Source organism: Ahaetulla prasina, chromosome 3 (genome assembly GCF_028640845.1).
Source record: "Ahaetulla prasina isolate Xishuangbanna chromosome 3, ASM2864084v1, whole genome shotgun sequence".
Classification (NCBI taxonomy): Eukaryota; Metazoa; Chordata; class Lepidosauria; order Squamata; family Colubridae; genus Ahaetulla; species Ahaetulla prasina.
Genome location: NC_080541.1, coordinates 58037912 through 58057044, shown reverse-complemented (window position 1 = coordinate 58057044; position 19133 = coordinate 58037912). Strand labels below are relative to the sequence as shown.

At 39.4% G+C, this 19133-nt stretch overlaps 1 protein-coding gene across 5 annotated transcripts in view; it reads left to right on the top strand.

The window, feature by feature from the left end:
* The window catches only part of THOC1 (THO complex subunit 1), a 32541-nt gene extending 16005 nt beyond the window's left edge, over positions 1–16536 (top strand). For 4 of the 5 annotated variants that reach the window (XM_058175540.1, XM_058175539.1, XM_058175536.1 and 1 more), the window contains 9 exons: positions 984–1050; positions 1227–1277; positions 1846–1916; positions 3896–3994; positions 7465–7530; positions 10862–10945; positions 11440–11587; positions 13249–13327; positions 15813–16536. In XM_058175540.1, coding sequence (XP_058031523.1) covers positions 984–1050; positions 1227–1277; positions 1846–1916; positions 3896–3994; positions 7465–7530; positions 10862–10945; positions 11440–11587; positions 13249–13327; positions 15813–16102 — 955 coding nt within the window. In that variant the 3' untranslated portion in view covers positions 16103–16536. The remainder of the gene's footprint in view (positions 1–983; positions 1051–1226; positions 1278–1845; positions 1917–3895; positions 3995–7464; positions 7531–10861; positions 10946–11439; positions 11588–13248; positions 13328–15812) is intronic. The other variant, XM_058175538.1, reaches the window with a different exon arrangement.
* Positions 16537–19133: the final 2597 nt, after the last annotated feature.

Genomic DNA, 19133 nt, shown 5'->3' with positions numbered 1-19133 from the left:
CAATACTTCTTACTATGTTTTTGAAATACATATTTGCATTTCTTTTATAGAAATCTGTATACATTTGACACCTGGGCTGTCTGCTTATTATTCTATTCTCTGAATGTGATCTTGCTTATTCAGGTCATTGATGTTCTTGGTGTGGACACAGAAATAAGATGTAAATTAATGTAGTAAATTAAAAGTGTAACTGAATGCAAGTGAGAGATAACTAGTTGTAAAAAAAAATATAAACTTCCCTGCAGTTCTACTTTCTGCCACAATCCCAGTTTCTCATGTGACCCCTTGGGAAAGTAAATTGCCCATCCCTGGTATCCTGCCTTGAGCGGGGGTGGGGGGGGGTGTTGGACTAGAAGACCTCCAAGATCCCTTCCAGCCTTAGGAGTCTAACAAATTTAGCAGTTAAATTACTGTAATAAAAGTTCTGGTGCTGGAAAAAGATTGGAGTGAACAAGCCTCATATAGAATGTCATTTTAAAGTAAGGATTATTTATTTCGCTTTAAGAACTGGGAGAATCTGAAAAACAGCATACATCTTCAGCCTAAAATTAAATATTTAATAAATATGTTCCATTAAAACCAGTTAGGTTGGTATTTTCTTAGTTTTGGTTGCATCAAGCATCATATTTTTTGCGTTTTCAGAGAGAAACGGAAGCTACTGGTATACAATCTTTTTTTTTCTAAAACTAATTCTCAGTAGATTTAGCAAAATGCCTCCTACAGATAAGACTTCAGTCCTGTATCAATAGCAGGAAGGCAGCAAATTTCATTGATTCCTGCCTCATCCACACCTCTTAAAACTATTTAGAGTGTTGCGTGGTGTGATACAGTAAATAAATTAGTGAAATTTCTTGCTAATTCCTTCATGAAGGTATTTGTATGGAACTCTGCTCAATTGATGCTGTTGCTGCTGCTGCTGCTTAAGAAAAATCTGGATCAAATGCACAGTGCGTGTTTTGACTTATATGTGTCTTATTTCCTAGTTCAAACTTTATTCTGACTGATGAACAGTCCCTGTGGATTGAAGCTACCACAAAACAAGTTTACCAGGTCAGATTAATTAATCATCTTGTGCATTTAATTTTACAATAGTGCTTTTTAGGAATAAATTTTTCATACATTTTATTTTGAACACATTCCATTTTATATTCCAGCTGTATTGCTGAACATCATATTTTTAGCTGCTCTGCTGCAGCTTTTGATTTTTGTGGCTTTTCTAATTACAGCTTCTATCAGAAAACCCACCTGATGGAAAAAGGTTCTCCAAAATGGTAGAGGTAAGTGCTTTGTTCAAAATTTCAATTAAATTTAGGTTTTTCTTTCTTCTGTTCAATTATGTTCAATTCTCAGAGACTGCCTAAACAAGTCCCTGCAGCTTTCTTGGCATTGGTTTTTCAGAAGTGATTTGCCATTGCCTCTTTCCTAGGACTGAGAGAAAGTCTGGCTTTGTGCCTAAGGTGGGATTAAAACTCATGGTTTCCAGTTTCTAACCTGAAGCCTTAGCTGTTACACCAGACTGGCTGTCAGACTTTAGATAAGCACCATCAATTGTAATAGTTCCTCTAAAGTAAATCTGGTTTGTTTGGCACCAGATCTCCTACTCATAGTAACCATTTAAAAATAAATTCATGCTTTTGAGATTCTTGAATTCAGTTCTCCCACTGGGTTCTTTTTTAATTCTGAATTTGTAAAACATCTTTATATATTTAATGGTTTTAACATTTATTCTACATTTAGTGGAGCACTTCTATTGTTCAGCAAGATAGAAAAGCTATCTTTTTTGCTAACTCATTTTCTGCTTTTAAAAATTCCTTTTTCTTACTGATATTACTTTTGTTTTTACAGCATATATTAAACACAGAAGAAAATTGGAATTCATGGAAAAATGAGGGCTGTCCAAGCTTTGTGAAAGAAAGGTTGTGTATATAAACATTTCTTTTTAATCAAAATTGCAGGTAGTTTTTGAGTTATGACCATTCGTTTGGTTTTATTCTAAGCTATGATAGTGCTGGAGGAAAGCATTTATGACTGGTGCCCCAAGTTATGGCTGTTTCAGCACCCCTGCAGTCACTTGATTGCCATTTGGGTCCTTAGCAATCTGTTCACACTTAACAACCAGTTCTAAGCATCCTGTTCTGTCCCCCTCCTCAGTCCGGGAGACACGAGCGATGACTTAATTAGCTGGCAACTATCAGCTCTGGCAGCAAACTAGCGAGTGTCTGCCAAGTGTCTCTGTTATCTCTCTTGATGCCGATGAGTCAACCAGGAAACCAGGAACAAACAGTACTTCAGCTCTAGGTCTCTCCCTCTAAGCAGTTGATTTGCTCGCCACGAAGTGGTATAGCAGTCCTTGTTGCTTTTATATCCTGTGGGGTGTGGCTCCATGACTCAGCACTTCCTAGGCCTGCCCCACCCCTTCTTCTGTTGTTCCCGCCTCTCCTGCCTACGAAACCTAGGGTCCAGCCAGGCCTGATTGCCTTCAGCCGGGTCTGGAGGCGTGGCCTGGGGGGAAAGGGTCAGGGGACGGAGGCCTCGTTATCTCCTCCATCTGGCCTGCCTCTGGCTCCTGGAGCTGAGCCAGGGAAGCCGGTGCTCCAGAGGTAAGTCCTGATGGCCCTTCCCCCTCACTTTCCGAGTCACTTTCTGGCAGGGGGCCCAGCTCAGGGGGGGGGCAGACACAACACATCCCATGCTCACTTGACTGCTATTTGCCGGCAGTCCCTGCTAGCTTCCCTCAAGCGCAGTCAATGGGAAAGCTGGCAGGGGAGGTCACAAGTCACTTGGGTAAATCTCCTGCACCCATCCTAGACCTTCTTCACTCACTTGTACACATCACGCCCTCCTTTCCTCTTTTGTTCGCACACACCATGCGCTTTCCTCCTGCACTTTGCTCTCTTGCATTTTACTTTTCTTCCCCCCTTTGCTCAGTAATACACACCCACCAGTGCTGTTCTTCCCCCCTTCACTAACTCACATGTGTCCCCCAATGTCATCCTTCCCAGGTATCCCTGCTCTTACACTTCACACCCTCTTTCCCTAGCCTTCCTCTGCTCATATACATGTAGTTGGCTACCAGGGCCTTCCTTCCCAGGCCTCCCTGCTCTTGCTCACACCCTACACCTTCTTTCCCTAGCTTTCCTGTTCTTGCACACCTCCTATCCAGAATTCCCTATTCCTATACATATTCTGTGCCTGCTTTCCCAAGCTTCTGACAAGCAAAGTCAATGGGAGAAGCTGGATTTGCTTAACAGCTGTGGCAAGAAAGGTTATAAAATCACTTAACATGCTAGCAAAGAAAATTCTGATCGCAATTGTGTAAGTCAAAGATTATCTGTAATGGCTCTATGGCCCCTTCCCCCTTAGCTGCTTCTTGACCCGCAGGCCTTGGGCCTACTCACCACACGCCCATCATCCATTACACTCTTAACTTTTGAAGATCTCCATACCTCATGATGGGAAAGGATGACATACTATGTATCCTTGGACTGTGCAACAGCCTTCCAGAAGCAGCTGTCATTTTCAAGGTGCCCACAGTTCCGTGACAAAATCTATATAAAAATGCACAAGTGGCAGCCATTTTGGCACATTCATGGGTTGCGTGCCAAAATGATAGCTGCTTCTGCGAGGCTGCCACACAGCCTTGTGAAGAGGATGGTGTGGGACCTGGTGGGGTGGGATTCAGGCCTAAAACCTGCAGGGTCTCAAGGGGCGGGAAGCAAAGCATGGGGCTTTGAAGACTGGGCCTACACTAGGCCTCCAAGGGCCTCTTCCACCCATGAATCACCCCGTTTCGCTTAATGGCCTGCAGACTCCATTACAGTCATATCTCGAGGACCACCTGCATAAACCCTACACTTATGATAGTTCTTAACTCCAAGATCTTCTTGTTTTATAGACAGAGTGATTCCAAGTCAGTGAGACCTTTTGTGCGAAAGAGGCTAGCTCCTGAAGATTTCTTAGGGAAAGGACCTAACAAAAAAATTCTAATGGGAAAGTATGTTCAGTCCTGTATTGATTTATTTCTACTTTTGTATTGTAAATTAAATGATACAAAGTGACATTGCGAGGCTAGAAGTACTGCTTAAAATAAATTGTATCTGTTTTTGATTACTTTTAATGATAATTGGGATAGAAATGTACAAATAAGATAAAAATAAATCTCACACAGATTTATTTTTATTTTACCAATATTAGAATTGCTTGTTAAATCATATCTTATTTTAGAAACGTGAGAGCATTGTCTGTGCTAAGCTAGTTGTTATATAGAAAGTTGTAATACGTTCATGATGCTAATGTTAGTGATATAAAATCTCTCGTATCTGTGCACACAAACACATAAATATGCCTTTGCCTTTTAATAGTAATAATAATAATATTTTAATTTGTATACTGCCCTTCTCCCGAAGGACTCAGGGCAGTGCACAGCCAGAATAAAATACACAAGCTACACATACAATACTAAAAACAACCCTTAAAAAACTTATTCGAATGGCCACATTGAAATAAAATATCTCCCTATAAAATTTACAAAAATTTAAAACCCATAAAATCGATTTAAAATTTTAAAAATTCAAGCCAGTCCAGCAAGATGGAATAAATAAGTTTTAAGTTCGCGGCGAAAGGTCCTGAGGTCAGGTAATTGTCGAAGTCCCGGGGGAAGTTCGTTCCACAGGGTAGGAGCCCCCACAGAGAAGGCCCTCCCCCTGGGGGCCGCCAGTCGACATTGCTTGGCTGACGGCACCCTAAGGAGTCCCTCTCTGTGAGAACGCACCGGTCGTTGGGAGATAGACGATGGCAGTAGACGGTCCCGTAAGTATCCCGGTCCTAAGCCATGGAGCGCTTTAAAGGTAGTAACCAACACCTTGAAGCGCACCCGGAAGACAACAGGCAGCCAGTGCAGTCTGCGCAGGATAGGTGTTACATGGGAGCTCCGAACTGCTCCCTCAATAACCCGCGCAGCCGCATTCTGGACTAACTGGAGTCTCCGGGTGCTCTTTAAGGGGAGCCCCATGTAGAGAACATTGCAATAGTCCAGGCGAGAGGTAACGAGAGCATGAGTGACCTTGCATAAGGCATCCCGGTCCAGGAAGGGACGCAACTGGCGGATCAGGCAAACCTGATAAAAAGGTCTCATGGATACGGTCATCAAATGGTCTTCGAAAGACAACCGCCCATCCAGGAGCACGCCCAAGTTGCGCACCCTTTCCATCGGGGCCAATGACTCGCCCCCAACAGACAGCCGCAACTGCAGCTGACTGTACCGGGGTGCCGGCATCCACAGCTACTCCGTCTTGGAGGGATTAAGCTTGAGCCTGTTCCTCCCCATCCAGACCTGTATGGCTTCCAAACACCAGGACAGTACTTCGATAGCTTCATTGGGGTGGCCTGGGGTGGAAAAGTACAGCTGCATGTCATCAGCGTACAGTTGGTATCTCACCCCAAAACCACTGATGATCTCACCCAGCGGCTTCATATAGATGTTGAACAGGAGAGGCGAGAGAATCGATCCCTGCGGCACCCCATACATGAGGCGTCTTGGAGTCGATCTCTGCCCCACTGTCAACACCGTCTGCGTCCGGTCAGAGAGGTAGGAGGAGAACCACCGATAAACGGTGCCCCCCACTCCCAAACCCTCCAACCGGCGCAGCAGGATACCATGGTCGATGGTATCGAAAGCCGCTGAGAGGTCTAATAGGACCAGGGCAGAGGACTAACCCTTATCCCTGGCCCTCCAGAGATCATCCACCAACGCGACCAAAGCCGTCTCCGTACTGTATCCGGGCCGAAAGCCGCACTGGAACGGGTCTAGATAGACAGTTTTATCCAGGTACTGGGGTAGCTGACATGCCACCGCACTCTCTACAACCTTCGCCGTAAAGCGAAGATGGAGACTGGACGATAATTTCCTAAAACAGCTGGGTCCAGGGAAGGCTTCTTGAGGAGAGGTCTCACCACCGCCTCTTTCAGGGCAGCGGGAAAGACCCCCTCCCGCAAAGAAACATTTGTAATCCCCCGGAGCCAGCCTCATGTCACCTCCTGTGTGGCCAGCACCAACCAGGAGGGGCATGGGTCCAGCAAACATGTGGTGGCATTCAGCCTTCCCAGCAACCTGTCCATGTCCTCGGGAGTCACAGGGTCAAAACTATCCCAAACGGTCTCAACAAGACGGGTCTTGAAACTCTCGCCTGGATCTACCCAATTTTGATCCAATCCGTCCCGAAGCTGAACGATTTTATCGTATAGATAACCGTTAAACTCCTCGGCACACCCTTGTAATGGGTCCTCCCGCCCCTCCTGTTGAAGGAGAGAGTGGGTCACCCGAAACAGGGCGGCCGGGCGGTTATCTGCCGACGCAATGAGGGAGGAAACGTAGGAACGCTTCGCATACCTCAATGCCACTAGGTAGGTCCTACTATAGGACCTAACTAGTGTCCGGTCAGACTCAGAACGGCTGGATCTCCAGGCACTCTCTAGGCGTCTTCTCCGGCGTTTCATCTCCCTCAGCTCCTCGGAAAACCAAGGAGCTGGTTGAGACCGACGCCGGGTCAGAGGCCGCAAAGGCACGACACGGTCCAAAGCTCCAGCCGCGGCCTGTTCCCAGGCCGCGACTAGCTCTTCAGTTGTGCCGCGGGCCAGATTCTCGGGAAACGGCCCAAGCTCTGTCAGGAACCTCTCCGGGTCCATCAGGCGCCTGGGACGGAACCAATGTATTGGTTCCATCTCCCTGCAGTGGTGGGTAGCAGTCTGAAAGTCCAGACGAAGGAGAAAATGATCTGACCATGACAAAGGTTCGACAACTAAATCATTTAAAATCAGATCATTCAACCACTGGCCAGAGATTAAAATCAAGTCTAGGGTGCCTCCCCCGATGTGGGTAGGGCCATCAACTAATTGAGTCAGGTCCATGGCCGTCATGGAAGCCATGAACTCCCGAGCAGTTGAGGATGCCGCGCCAGTTGATGGCAGATTGAAATCCCCCATGACCAACAGTCTAGGGGTTTCAACCCAGCCAGCAACTCCAACAGCTCGGGCAGGGCTGTTGTCACGCAGCAAGGAGCTAGGTACGTGATCAACAAGCCCACCTGAGTCCTACGACCCCACCTCACATAGAGGGATTCCAGCTATCTGAGGCACAGTGGTCTCCCTCGGTTCCAGACTCTCAATAATAACTGCCACCCCGCCACACCTACTTTGGGCCCTCGGCTGATGGAATGCTCGGAAACCTGGTGGGCACATCTCTACTAGGGGAACCCCCCCTTCAGTGCCCAACCAGGTTTCCGTAATGCCCATAATGTCCGTGGTCCCCTCCTGAATTAGATCTGAAATCAGGGGGGCTTTGTTAACCACGGACCTTGCATTACATAACATCTTTGTTGAAGAGTAGTTGTTTTCAGAAATAATTGGCATATGAATCACAAAATATAAGAAATAGTAATATGCTATGCTATGTGTTTTGGTTTATAGCGAAGAATTAACTCGCCTCTGGAATTTATGCCCTGATAACATGGAAGCGTGTAAATCTGAGAGTCGGTGAGTAGCTGTAGTTCTTGTAACACTGGTGCTTCCTAAACTAATATTCTAGGGACATTAATGCTATAGATCTCTGGCACTGGCAGATGTTTTTACTAATCATGTTACGGCTCCTCAAAACTGATTTGTAAATTGGGGATCCTCCTAAAAATAGATATTTCCTTGTACCACAATTGAAGGAAACAATTTAAACAGTTTAATTTTTTATTTTGTGCTTTTCTCCCCTTTTTATTGGGTGTGGCATTTGAATGGCACTTGGATAACTATCAAGATGGGATAATTGCAATTTTATCTCCCTTTCCCATGGATGAAGTACTGAATATTATGTGAAGGATATTCTCTCTTAATCTTTTGGATTCTGTCAAGAGTTAGTCATATGTAATTATTCGATTTTTTAAAACAAATTGATAAATTAGTTCCCATATATATTTTTCATGGTGGCTGGGTTATTTATATATCAACAAAGGTTGATTCTTGGGGGAAAATACATAATACAATGCAAGACATAGCATATTTATTTATATCTTGGTTTTATTGTACTTATAAATAATTCAAGGTGGTAAGCATAATCAATACTCCTTCCTGCTCCTATTTTCCCCAAAACAACCCTGTGGGATCAAGGTATTGTTATACATAAACCAAACATAGAATAAAATTTTCCCTTCCAATCCAATTAACCTCATCCAAAGCTTTTCATCTCCCAACCCCCTCCCCATTAAATAAAATAACTTTCTAATTATTCAAAGGCAATCTGATATTTCTTAATCTGATATCTGTTTTGTATATAATCAATCCATTTTTTCCATTCAATTAAATATCTTTCCTGCGTATTGTCTTTTAAGAAAGCTAAGATTTTAGCCATCTCAGCCAAATTCCATACTGGGGTCCTGACTTTTACTTTGAGACTGTTGCTCTTCTTTACGCTTAAGAGCTCCTCTTGTCACCCTTTGCTCTTGTGGTTCCTCTAATGCTGGCAGCAATAAAGGCTCTTGGATCACCACGCCTTCTTGAATCTCTTGAAGTTTGTCTATCACTTCTGTTTCAACTTTCAAAACTGTAGAAAGAAAATCCTTTGCCTTTAAAACAGTGTCAATTCTGTATCTCCTTCCTTGATAAAATACTGTCAGTCCAACTGGCACCTCCCATCTGAATTGAATCTGATGTTTTTTAAGTTCTTGTGTAAAAAAAACAAATTCCTTCCTATCTCTTAACATCTTGGAAGGAATCTCTTTCAACACCTTCAGCTCCTGTTCTCCAATTTTTAAAGTTGTCTGATATGAAACTTGCAAAATCTGATTTCTCATAGTCCTTTTCACAAAATAAACCACAATGTCCCGAGGAAGCTTTCTCTGTCTTGCGATCCAGGAATTAACTCTATATATTTTATCAATTTGGTAAGCTACCTCTTGGGGTTCCACTTCAATAAATTCAGCCAATGCTTCTGATATAATTTTTCTTAAGTCTTCTCCTCGCTGTTCTTGCATACCACGAATTCTAAGAGCTCCTTCCATAAGTTTATATTGTAATATCACAACCTGATCTTCATTTTGATCCACTTTTTTCTGAACACCTTGCATTTTATCTTCTAAATGCTTATTTGACTGAGAGATCTGTTGCATTTCCTCTTCCAATTTTTTTACTCAGTCCTTGAACTGCCATGAGAATATCTTCTCTTATTTTTGCATTAAAATTCTCCATCATCTCTTTTTGCCTATCTTCAGAAAGTTTTAATTGTTCTTTCAATATATCCTCAAGACTTGGTTCAGATCCCCTTCTTCCAGAAGGCTTTAAAGGTTTAGCTGCCATTCTGTCTTCAAAAAGATCAGGAATTTAATAACAACTTCCCTTTACTCCATTCAGTATAAGAGAACTCCGTTTGTAACAATCCACAAATAACGCTACTTTGTTGTACTAAAAATTTTTACTTTCACTTTCAGACGCCATTTTAAAAGTCAATTAATCAGAGACAAAGAAAGGTTTCAGGTTTCAAAAAGGGAGTCGGTACTTGCCGTGTTGATTCTACATCAAAGATCGAACGCTTGTGAAATTCCCGTCTGCTTAGAAAATCAATCAATTTAATAAGTCCTTTTGAGCAGAAGCGACTCTCCTACTCCTTTTTCCTGAAAAAAAAACAGGAGCGCGTTTGAAGTTGGAGGTAGTGGAATTCGGTGGGATCATAAATCCAGGAAAATTCGCTCTTAAGAGCAAACCCTCTGTCTAGATCTACCACTTTTCCACAGCTCTGCATAACCCTCTTTTGCCCAAAGGGTATGCTAAGGTCAGTGAACAGTGATTTATACTGTTTCACTGACTTTTACAATCTTCTAACGCGGAGTGCCCTGTTAGAGCACCCAGCAGGAGCGGTGATGTCACTGGAAGCCTATAGCATATTTATTTATATCTTGGTTTTATTGTACTTATAAATAATTCAAGGTGGTAAGCATAATCAATACTCCTTCCTGCTCCTATTTTTCCCAAAACAACCCTGTGGGATCCGTTAAGAAAGTCATGATTTCCTGGTTGTAGCCTGGTACCTATGTGAAAATAGACAAATGATAATTCAATCTATCAATAAGTGTGGGTTTTTTTTTGTTGCAATCTTTATATCACGTTTCATGACTTGCTGGATTAAAGGTAGGGTACCTCTAGCCGACAGATTCTTATGCAAGGCATTTGCACATCCTTCTCAAATTCCTTCTGTGTAATTTGAATTGTTTTTGTTAGTGTCAACATTTGATATACCTGCATTTATCATTACACTTCAGCTGTCCTGTAACTTTCTCTTTTAGGAAAAGGTAGAGGAAGGCCCAAGCCCAGCAAGGATTAGATTCCAATTGCAGCTGGCAAGAAGTCTATATAGGATGAGGCAGGAAGTGATTGTTCATGATTTTGTTGCATGCATTGCTTTTCTCTGTCTAGGAAGAGGCAAAGAGACATTTCCCCTCTGATCTCCTGGCAGAGAATAGTGTTGTACATAGCTTCTGTCCAGTAACGAGGCTGCCTGGAAATTGGATTGGTTCTCCAACTAATTTTACTCTAATGTAATTAATTCTGCTATCGTTTGATAATTTAATCTGAATGAAATGTTTTTTCAAATGAATGTATGTGCCTTACGATAGGGTACATAGTGTAAGAGGAATAATCTCAATATTGAATTGCTTTATTGAATTGAACTTATTGAATTGCTCATGCAAAGGATTTCTCACTCTAAACATAAAGAAGTTGAAGTAGAAAAACTAAGAGTTTTATTGTTATTTTAGAGAGAGGGTAATAGTTTTAATAAATACTTCTTCCTTCCAAATAAAGCACTTACTTTGCCTTTATTTTCTAGAGAATATATGCCAACATTGGAAGAGTTTTTTGAAGAAGCTATAGAACAGGCAGATCCTGAAAACATGGTTGATAAAGAATTTAAGTATGTTGCACAAATCATTTTTTTCATAATTTTGCTTGTTCAGGCATATATTCAAAACATACAGGTAGTCCTTGACTCAGAGCACTTCATTTAGTGACCACTTGAAGTTTCAATGGCACTGAAAAAACTGACTTATGACCTTTTTCACATTTACGATCATTGCAGCATCCCCATGGTCATGTGATCAAAATTCAGATGCTTGACAACTGACTCTTATTTATGATGCTTGCAATGTCCTGGGGTCATGTGATCACCTTTTACGACCTTCTGACAAGCAAAGTCAATAGGGAAGCCAGATTCACTTAGTAACCATGTAACTAACTCAATAACTGCTATGATTCACTTACAAAAGATCGGCAAAGTTCATTTAACAAATGTCTCACTTAGCAACAGATATTTTGGGCTTAATTGTGGTCGTAAGTACCTGTATTTTGATGTAATAAAATACTTTTTTTCTAATTATCAAATAGTCTAATTCTGAATTTGTAACATAGGGTTGTGAATAATTCTAACTATGGCTGGAGAGCATTAAGACTATTAGCAAGAAGAAGTCCTCACTTTTTTCAGCCAACCAATCAACAGTTTAAAAGTTTACCGGAATACCTTGAAAATATGGTCATCAAATTAGCTAAAGAATTACCTGTAAGTAATATTGTCTAAAGAATATAATTGTTTTGAAGATTCTATGCATACAATGAATGTATTGTAATTTAAATAATTAAAATATAAATATATAACAATAGCTATGATGTCATGTAAAAAATTTTCTACTATTTTTATTTTTTGTGTATGCTTTTAAAGTAGAAGAAAAACAGTTCTAAGAAACTTTCTAAGTAGAGTGTGTTGAACCGACATAGTACAGTACCTCTCTTTTTGTTACTGAATATTTAATTTCCTAACATGAATTGTTGCTGTAAATCTATCCACTCAGAAATAAATTCCACTGAATACAGTGGCTTAACTTCCAGATTCAGATATATCCCACTCTCATTCTGTAATTAATCATATAAAAGTTCATAGTAGATTTAATAAATTCAGAATAGTGTAGTGACCATGATTAAGAAAGTCAACAAAGCATATTCTATTTAAGTTCTGCTATCTATTTCAACTTAACACTGCTCAACTTTGCTATTCATCTGATGTATGAAATATATATTTTAACATACTAGCTATCTTAGAAGAACACAAGAGGAAAATTTATATTAAGGGAAAGTCTACATGAAGGCTTCTGCATTTTGATGTGACTTAGAAAATGAAGTATTTTAGGACAGGGGTCTCCAACATCTGGGGCATGGACAGGTACTGGTCCATGGCCTTTTGGGAATTAGGCTGGGCAAGCATGGGCGAGTGAGCAAAACTTCAGCTGTGCATGCGCGAGATCTAGCTTGCGCATGAAACCATTCCGTCCCCAGTCCGTGGAAAAATTGTCATCCACAAAACCGGTCTCTGGTGTTAGAAAGGTTGGGGACCACTGCTTTAGGGAGTTCCTTTACCCTTTACTTTTTCTCCTCTACTTCATCACTCCCCACCAAATCTATCCTATTCCAAATCTTATAAATGACCCAAATTTAGTGCTGGATGCCTCTTTTCATCAATTATTCATCTGACACTTAAAGAAGTAACAAGAATATTGGGACCATGTTTTGTGATAGGTTTTTTTTTGCCTACAATCTCATTCATTTTCCATATAATTGTAAAGTTTTGTTTGTGAATAGAGAGCTCTGCAGAAAGAGTACAAAGTAAGTAGTTTTATTTATCTTTTTCTTTGGATAATGGTGATAATCTTTTAAGATTATATATTGTACTTCACTGAAAGTTTGCCCCTCCTCCCCCATTTCTTGTTCTTTCATGAAAAGGTCATTTGGACATTCACTTGTCCAAGGTGAATGTATAAAGTAGAAAGGGGAAAGGGGGTGGGGGTAGGAAATGGGAAGTCTTGACAATGAAGTTTTGAATGAGTTGTAGCAAGTTTATTTGTATTACCTGTAAGTATTAAGGAATATTTTAAATGTTTTTATTGCAGTCTTATTTCTATCATCCTAGCAATTTTGTACAATAAAGATTGTATTTGAGTTACAGAATGCAATTGAAACTAGCTTGAAAAGGGATTTGTTTTTTATTCTTTATCCAGTTATTCTCTATTTGTAATGTCTTTAAGAGCCTTACTCTCTGTGAAAACAAAAATCCTAAATGTACGGTAATTTCCAAATGTTTTCAAAACTTCCTTTCATGTGGTCAAGAGACCATCATGCAACGTTTTTTTGACTAAACACATACAGTGATACTCAATTCTCTCATTATAGCCTCCTTCTGAAGAAATTAAAACAGGCGAGGATGAAGATGAGGAAGACAACGATGCTTTGTTAAAAGAAAACAATGAAAGTAAGCCCGGATTTTTGTGCTTCGCCTGACACCCATTGGAAAAAAAAGGAGTGTGTGAACAGAACATTCTCACCAAGTTCCTATTTATGCTCTGAATTGCAGTTCAAAATAAAGAGTCCCACATTTATGTATTTTAGAAGCAGAAAAGATATGTGCTGTGCTGCACCTTCATAGCTTCTTTAGAAGAGGGCCTCTCTGATTGACATTTTATCTAGCAATTACTTTTGGATAATCCATGGCACATTCTCAAATATTCATAATACTTTCTTCTTTGAAACACTTTTCAGATTTAATACAGAGGTAGTCCTCAACTTATGACCACAGATGGAACTAGAACCTCCATCACTAAGCAATGCAGTCATTGAGTTGTGTTTGATTTTACAACCCTCTTGCTGCTGTTGTTGAGTGAATCGCAGGATCATTAAGCAAAAATGGTTGATCCCATTGGTTTTGCTTGTTGAAAGCCCCCTGGAAAGTCACAAATGGCTATCCCATGACTCTAGGATGCTTCAACCATCATAAATATATGCCAGTTGCCAACACCTGAATTTTGATAATGTGACTGTGGGGAAGTTATGATGTCAGAAGTATGAGGGCTGGTCTTAACTAATTTTTTTGGCATGGTTGTAATTTCAAATGAGAGTTAAACAGATGATCATATGTTGAGGTCTACCTGTAATTTCTTTTTTTATTACTTTTTAAAAATGGCATTCCTTTAAAACAGTTGCATCATCTTTGAAAATTAATTTCCATTTTAAGGAATCAGTAATAAAATAAAAAGTTATGGCTCATCATGATATAGAACAAATATCATAGCAACAGCTTCAAACTTTCAATTTCTTTCTCCTTCCCAGTCTGAGAAACTGGGTATCTATTATCTTTATCATATGTTGTTTTTAAGCCATGTATTCCTACTGCTGAAATTCATTTGCATGAGTCCTTCCTTCCCTGTTTCACATGTTATTATTATATATTCAATTTATGTTCAGTTTTTAGTGAGTGTATAAATGTAATTAATATTTTATTAATGTTTTCTTATTCAAATTTTCTTCAGTAGCTTAGCTACACTTTTGCTCTATTGCGCTTTTAAATTTTGGCGCTCTGTATTTTCTTATTACTAATTTGAATAGCCATATTCTCTAGCTTAGTCCAACTGAAATTTTTATCCTCTGCATCTCAGGCCCTCTTACTTTTGAATAGAGTTAATTAGGTTTGATTTTCAGTACGGTCCCTTATCAGTAGCATGTATTTTAGAAATGACTTCTCTGATAAGTCCTAAGCAAGCCAAGGGCCAATTCCCCACTACCCTTTTTGTCGGTTTTTTGTTGTTGAAATATCTTAATACATTATATATTTGGGGAAAACACTTCAGTGTTCATATAGACAACTTATTTTCAAATTACTGACAATGTGTTTGCTAAAAATTGGATATATTTTTGTATTATCTTGAAATATAGTTTAGCAGTATTAGTTAATTAATTTAATTAATTAATTTAATTAATATTGTGAGAGAGCTGGGAAGTTCCTAAATGTAATAAATAAAAATAAACTAATTGTTAATATCTTTGTTTTCCTGCAGTAGATTTAAGAGTCAGATATTTCTTAAGCATGTTTTCAGAAAACATTTTATATGCATTAGAATGTACCATATTTTTCGGTCAATAAGATGCACTTCCCTCCCAAAAAAAAGTGGGTGGAAATGTCTGTGTGTCTTATAGAGCGAATGTTGCCAAAGTCCCACTGGCCTCCACCCTTTGGCCTCTGCCTCCCAGCAATTTGCCTCCTTGCAGCAAAACAGCAAACAGCCTGGTCAGCTTTAGCACAGCCTGATTTAGCATGAGCAGCTGATTGGCAGTTGGATCGGCTTCCCAGAATACTGCCAATCAGCTGTTCCAGGTTGCAGGGATTGCCGCTGCCACCGCCCATCATTATCACCTATCACCGCCCCTGTGCGCCCCATTTTTGGCCTCCGCTTGTCCTGTTTTTGGCCTCTGTGTATCCTGTTTTTGGCCCATTCCAGGTGATCAGTGGCAGCAATCCCCACCATCTAGAACAGCCTGAAAACGGGATGCACGGAGGCTGAAAACGGGGTGCACAGAGATGGCAATGGGCAGCGATGTTCCCTGCAGCCTGGTACAGTTGATTGGCAGTATTCCCGGAGGCCAATCCAACCACCAATCAGCCACTCGTGCTAAATCAGGCTGTGCTGAAACTGACCAGGCTGTTTGCTGCAAGGAGGCAAATTGCTAGGAGGCAGATTTTTTTTCTTGTTTTCCTCCCGAAAAGCTTGGTGCGTCTTATGGTCCGGAGCGTCTTATAGTGTGAAAAATACAGTAGATAAAACTTCACCATTTACATCATGCTCAGATAAACTTTCGCTACTATCTTGAACTTCCAGTGAAAAATGGTCAGGTTCAAGGAACAGCTTAGTTTACTGCCCAGTTATTGAACAGCATTGTCTAAATCTTGCTCATTTTTGTTTTAGGTCCAGAAGTTCAGCGGGATAAGCTTGTAACAGGAGAACAAATAGAATTATTTGCTAACAGACTTGGTGAATATTGGAAAGTCCTGGCTCCATACTTGGAAATGAAAGACTCTGATATAAGGCAAATTGAATCAGATAGTGAAGATCTGAAGATGAGAGCTAAGCAGTTGCTTGTTACCTGGCAAGATCAAGAAGGAATCCACGCTACTATGGAAAATTTGATTACTGCATTGACCAAAGCTGGGCTGAATGACCTTTCTGAAAGCTTATCCAATGACAGTGAAAACTAGCTAATTTGAAAATGGCTTATTTAAAACAATGGCTATTGTTCCTGAATGTAATAATTGATAGGGCAGTTTAATTTGATGAACAATAAATCTTTTAATTACATAATTGTCTAAAATTCTGCAGACAAAACAAACATTCTTCTGAAATCCTTAAGATGTGGAAAAGTAGAAAATATATATTCATGTGTGTGCTATAAAAGAGATTTCTTTAATATAACTGAATGTTTTAATCTCAAGTTACATGCAAGCAGGAACTCAATTCTTTTACTGAAAAGCTGGCAAAGGCAATTGCTGTTTGTTTGCTAACAAGCTTTGTATATAGAAAATCAACAAGGACTACATTACAGTTAGGTTATGATTCTCATATAATCTGTTCTAATGGAGTGCCTCCAAATGATGTCGATAGCAGAACTGCAATTAATACTTAGTTTTGATCATTCTGGGTCAGGCTTTTTTTAAAAAATCAGGCACAATGCTGATTTGAAATGAAAAAGCAAATTGGTAAATTGGTTAACATTGGGATTCTGATCCTAATGTTCTATAGTTTAAAAAAAAGTGGCATATTGAAGAGGACAGATATTCTTCCCATTAGGCAAATTGTGCAGTTGCTTGATAGAACTCCATGAAATTCAGGCGTAGTAAACCTATCACTTATGTCAAGTATTCAGGTAAATCTGTTTAAAAAATATTTTGTTGGAGGAAAATATTTCTAGTATTCTAGTTTAGCCTTGTGTTTATGTGAAATGAGCTGTTAACAATAAGCATTCAACTTTTCACCCTAATGTAAGCATCTCAATGCTGAAGGACCAATTACGACCTACTTAATTCACAGAATGTTGTGGCTTCTTTTATAAACTTAATTCAGTGTATATTTCAATTCAACTTCTGGAAGAATAACTTCTGTCTACTATCCTGGTTAACTGCTGAAGTAGGTAATGCTGATGCAAAGAAATTCAGTATAAAGAACACAGTTCTTTGGTTATAAGATACTGTGTCTAACTGTTGATGGTAGCTGAACTATACTATCTTTTAGAACCATTATTTTGATAAGTGTCTGCTGGATGACATTGTAATTGGATCTTAAAAAATTAAATGCTGGTGGTTTTGATCCCTAGATCTAGATGGTAAGAAGGTGGTAGGATATCGTCAAGCTGGAGGCTTGCGTGCCAGATCAGTTATGTGCAGGCCACACCCACCCTCTGCAAAGGCAAAAACTTCATGATAGATCACGTGACACGATTGACTTTTGTCACCCGTGCTGTATGCTGTCCCTCAAGTTTGGGGCATATTAATGGCTTTCATGTTGCTATTCATGAACTTGCTTTCCAGTCAAGATTGTAAGATCTAGATCAGTATTTCTAAATGCCAACCCAGCATGCTGGTTGTGAGAATCGTGGGAGTTCAAGTCAACACATCTTTGTTAAAATTGCTGAAGTTGACAAACCCTGATGTATATTATTTTTTGTGTGGATAGGATAATCATGGCATTTTTGGCTGCCTTTTCCCATATCATGAAGCTTGCCTTTGTTCTCCACTTTTGTATTTCCAGTCTCCTGAATTGTTCTCTCCTTTTCAAGGTTTTTGAGGTTGAGTGAAGTTAGATAGTAACTATTTATTAATCAACTCTTTTCTTAACCAAGACAGTTTAGCTATTAGTTTTGTTCCATTCATTAAAAATAATTTCTAATTTACATTTCTTTAGGTAAGACATTCCTATCTACTATCCAATAATGTAATGTGGTTTATCTAAAGTTTAAAAATGTCATGAAAATATCTAATTCCCCTAAGCCCTCTTGCCTAAAAAGGTATTTATATTGTTAAACCACTTACACCATCACCTTCATCACCATCTGTTGTACTTCCAAGGCTTCTAGAGTCTTCAAGTAGAAATCCTGAACCCCTTAAAACATTTGCTTCATTTGCCAGTAAAAAAATCCCAAGCTATATGGCTGGGAGAGTTAAAACTTGTCTTAATAAGGAAACTTTTACAGTTCTTGTTGTATTTGGTTGTACAAATGTGCTAGTGCCCATATGTATGTAAGCATTATTTCCAATATTTGAGGTCCTATTATGTGTGTTGTTAATATTAGTCCAAGAGCGATAAGGATCAAGAGACCAGACATGTTTTCCTTTTGTGTCACTAAGTCTGGTCACTGGAATTAGGATTAATTTGAGAAAAAAGTCAGCAAGCTTAGACTGGGTAGGGGTTGTGTTTTGTTTTGTTTTGAGATGTTGATTTATATATTGTTTCTGGGCACAGACTTTTTGTTTGTAGCCATCTTTAGCAAGGACCATCATTTCAGTGAGTTTCCTTCATTGGCTCAATTTATAAACAGCATTTAGTAAGTGCTTATGGAAGTTCTACAAAAAGACAGTTATTTAAAGATTCAGCTGGAAATTGCAGCTGAATTCTGCAAATTCTGTCTTTATATCTGGATGAAAATAGTTTAGTTGATATACCAAACTTTACAACTTTCTAATTTATTTGTGTTCAGTTGTAATTTCCAAAAGGGGTGTTTAATTGCAGGTATGCTGATAACATTACTTATAAATAGGTTTATTTGTAGAGGTTTCAGCTCAGTTGCCATGCTTTCTATTTGTTTTACTCTGTCTTTCCTCTGAGCAAAACAACAGTGGAACAAAACTGAAAGAATCAGATCACACATTGGGGAAATTTCCCATTGGAACAGAGCAAGATTGGAACTATGGATTTAAGGGGTATATGCTTTCAAACCTTTTACCTAGAACAGCTCAACAGACTACATCTGCTTTAAGAAAAATGTAACTATTTAATTTAATTTGCCATAGAGAACGGGAAGTTTTTAACAGGATTATCTTTTCAAACTTACTAAAATTTGCATTTACTTGGTTTAATTAATATAAATTAGCTCCAGTTCATAGCATTAAGCAAAGATATGCTTAATACAACTGAAATCTTTGAAGTTCTATTTCTTCATGTTCAATAGGCATTTTCAATGTAACACTTTTTAAAATATTGGTTTGTTTTATATTTTTACATTTTAAGATTCCTGTA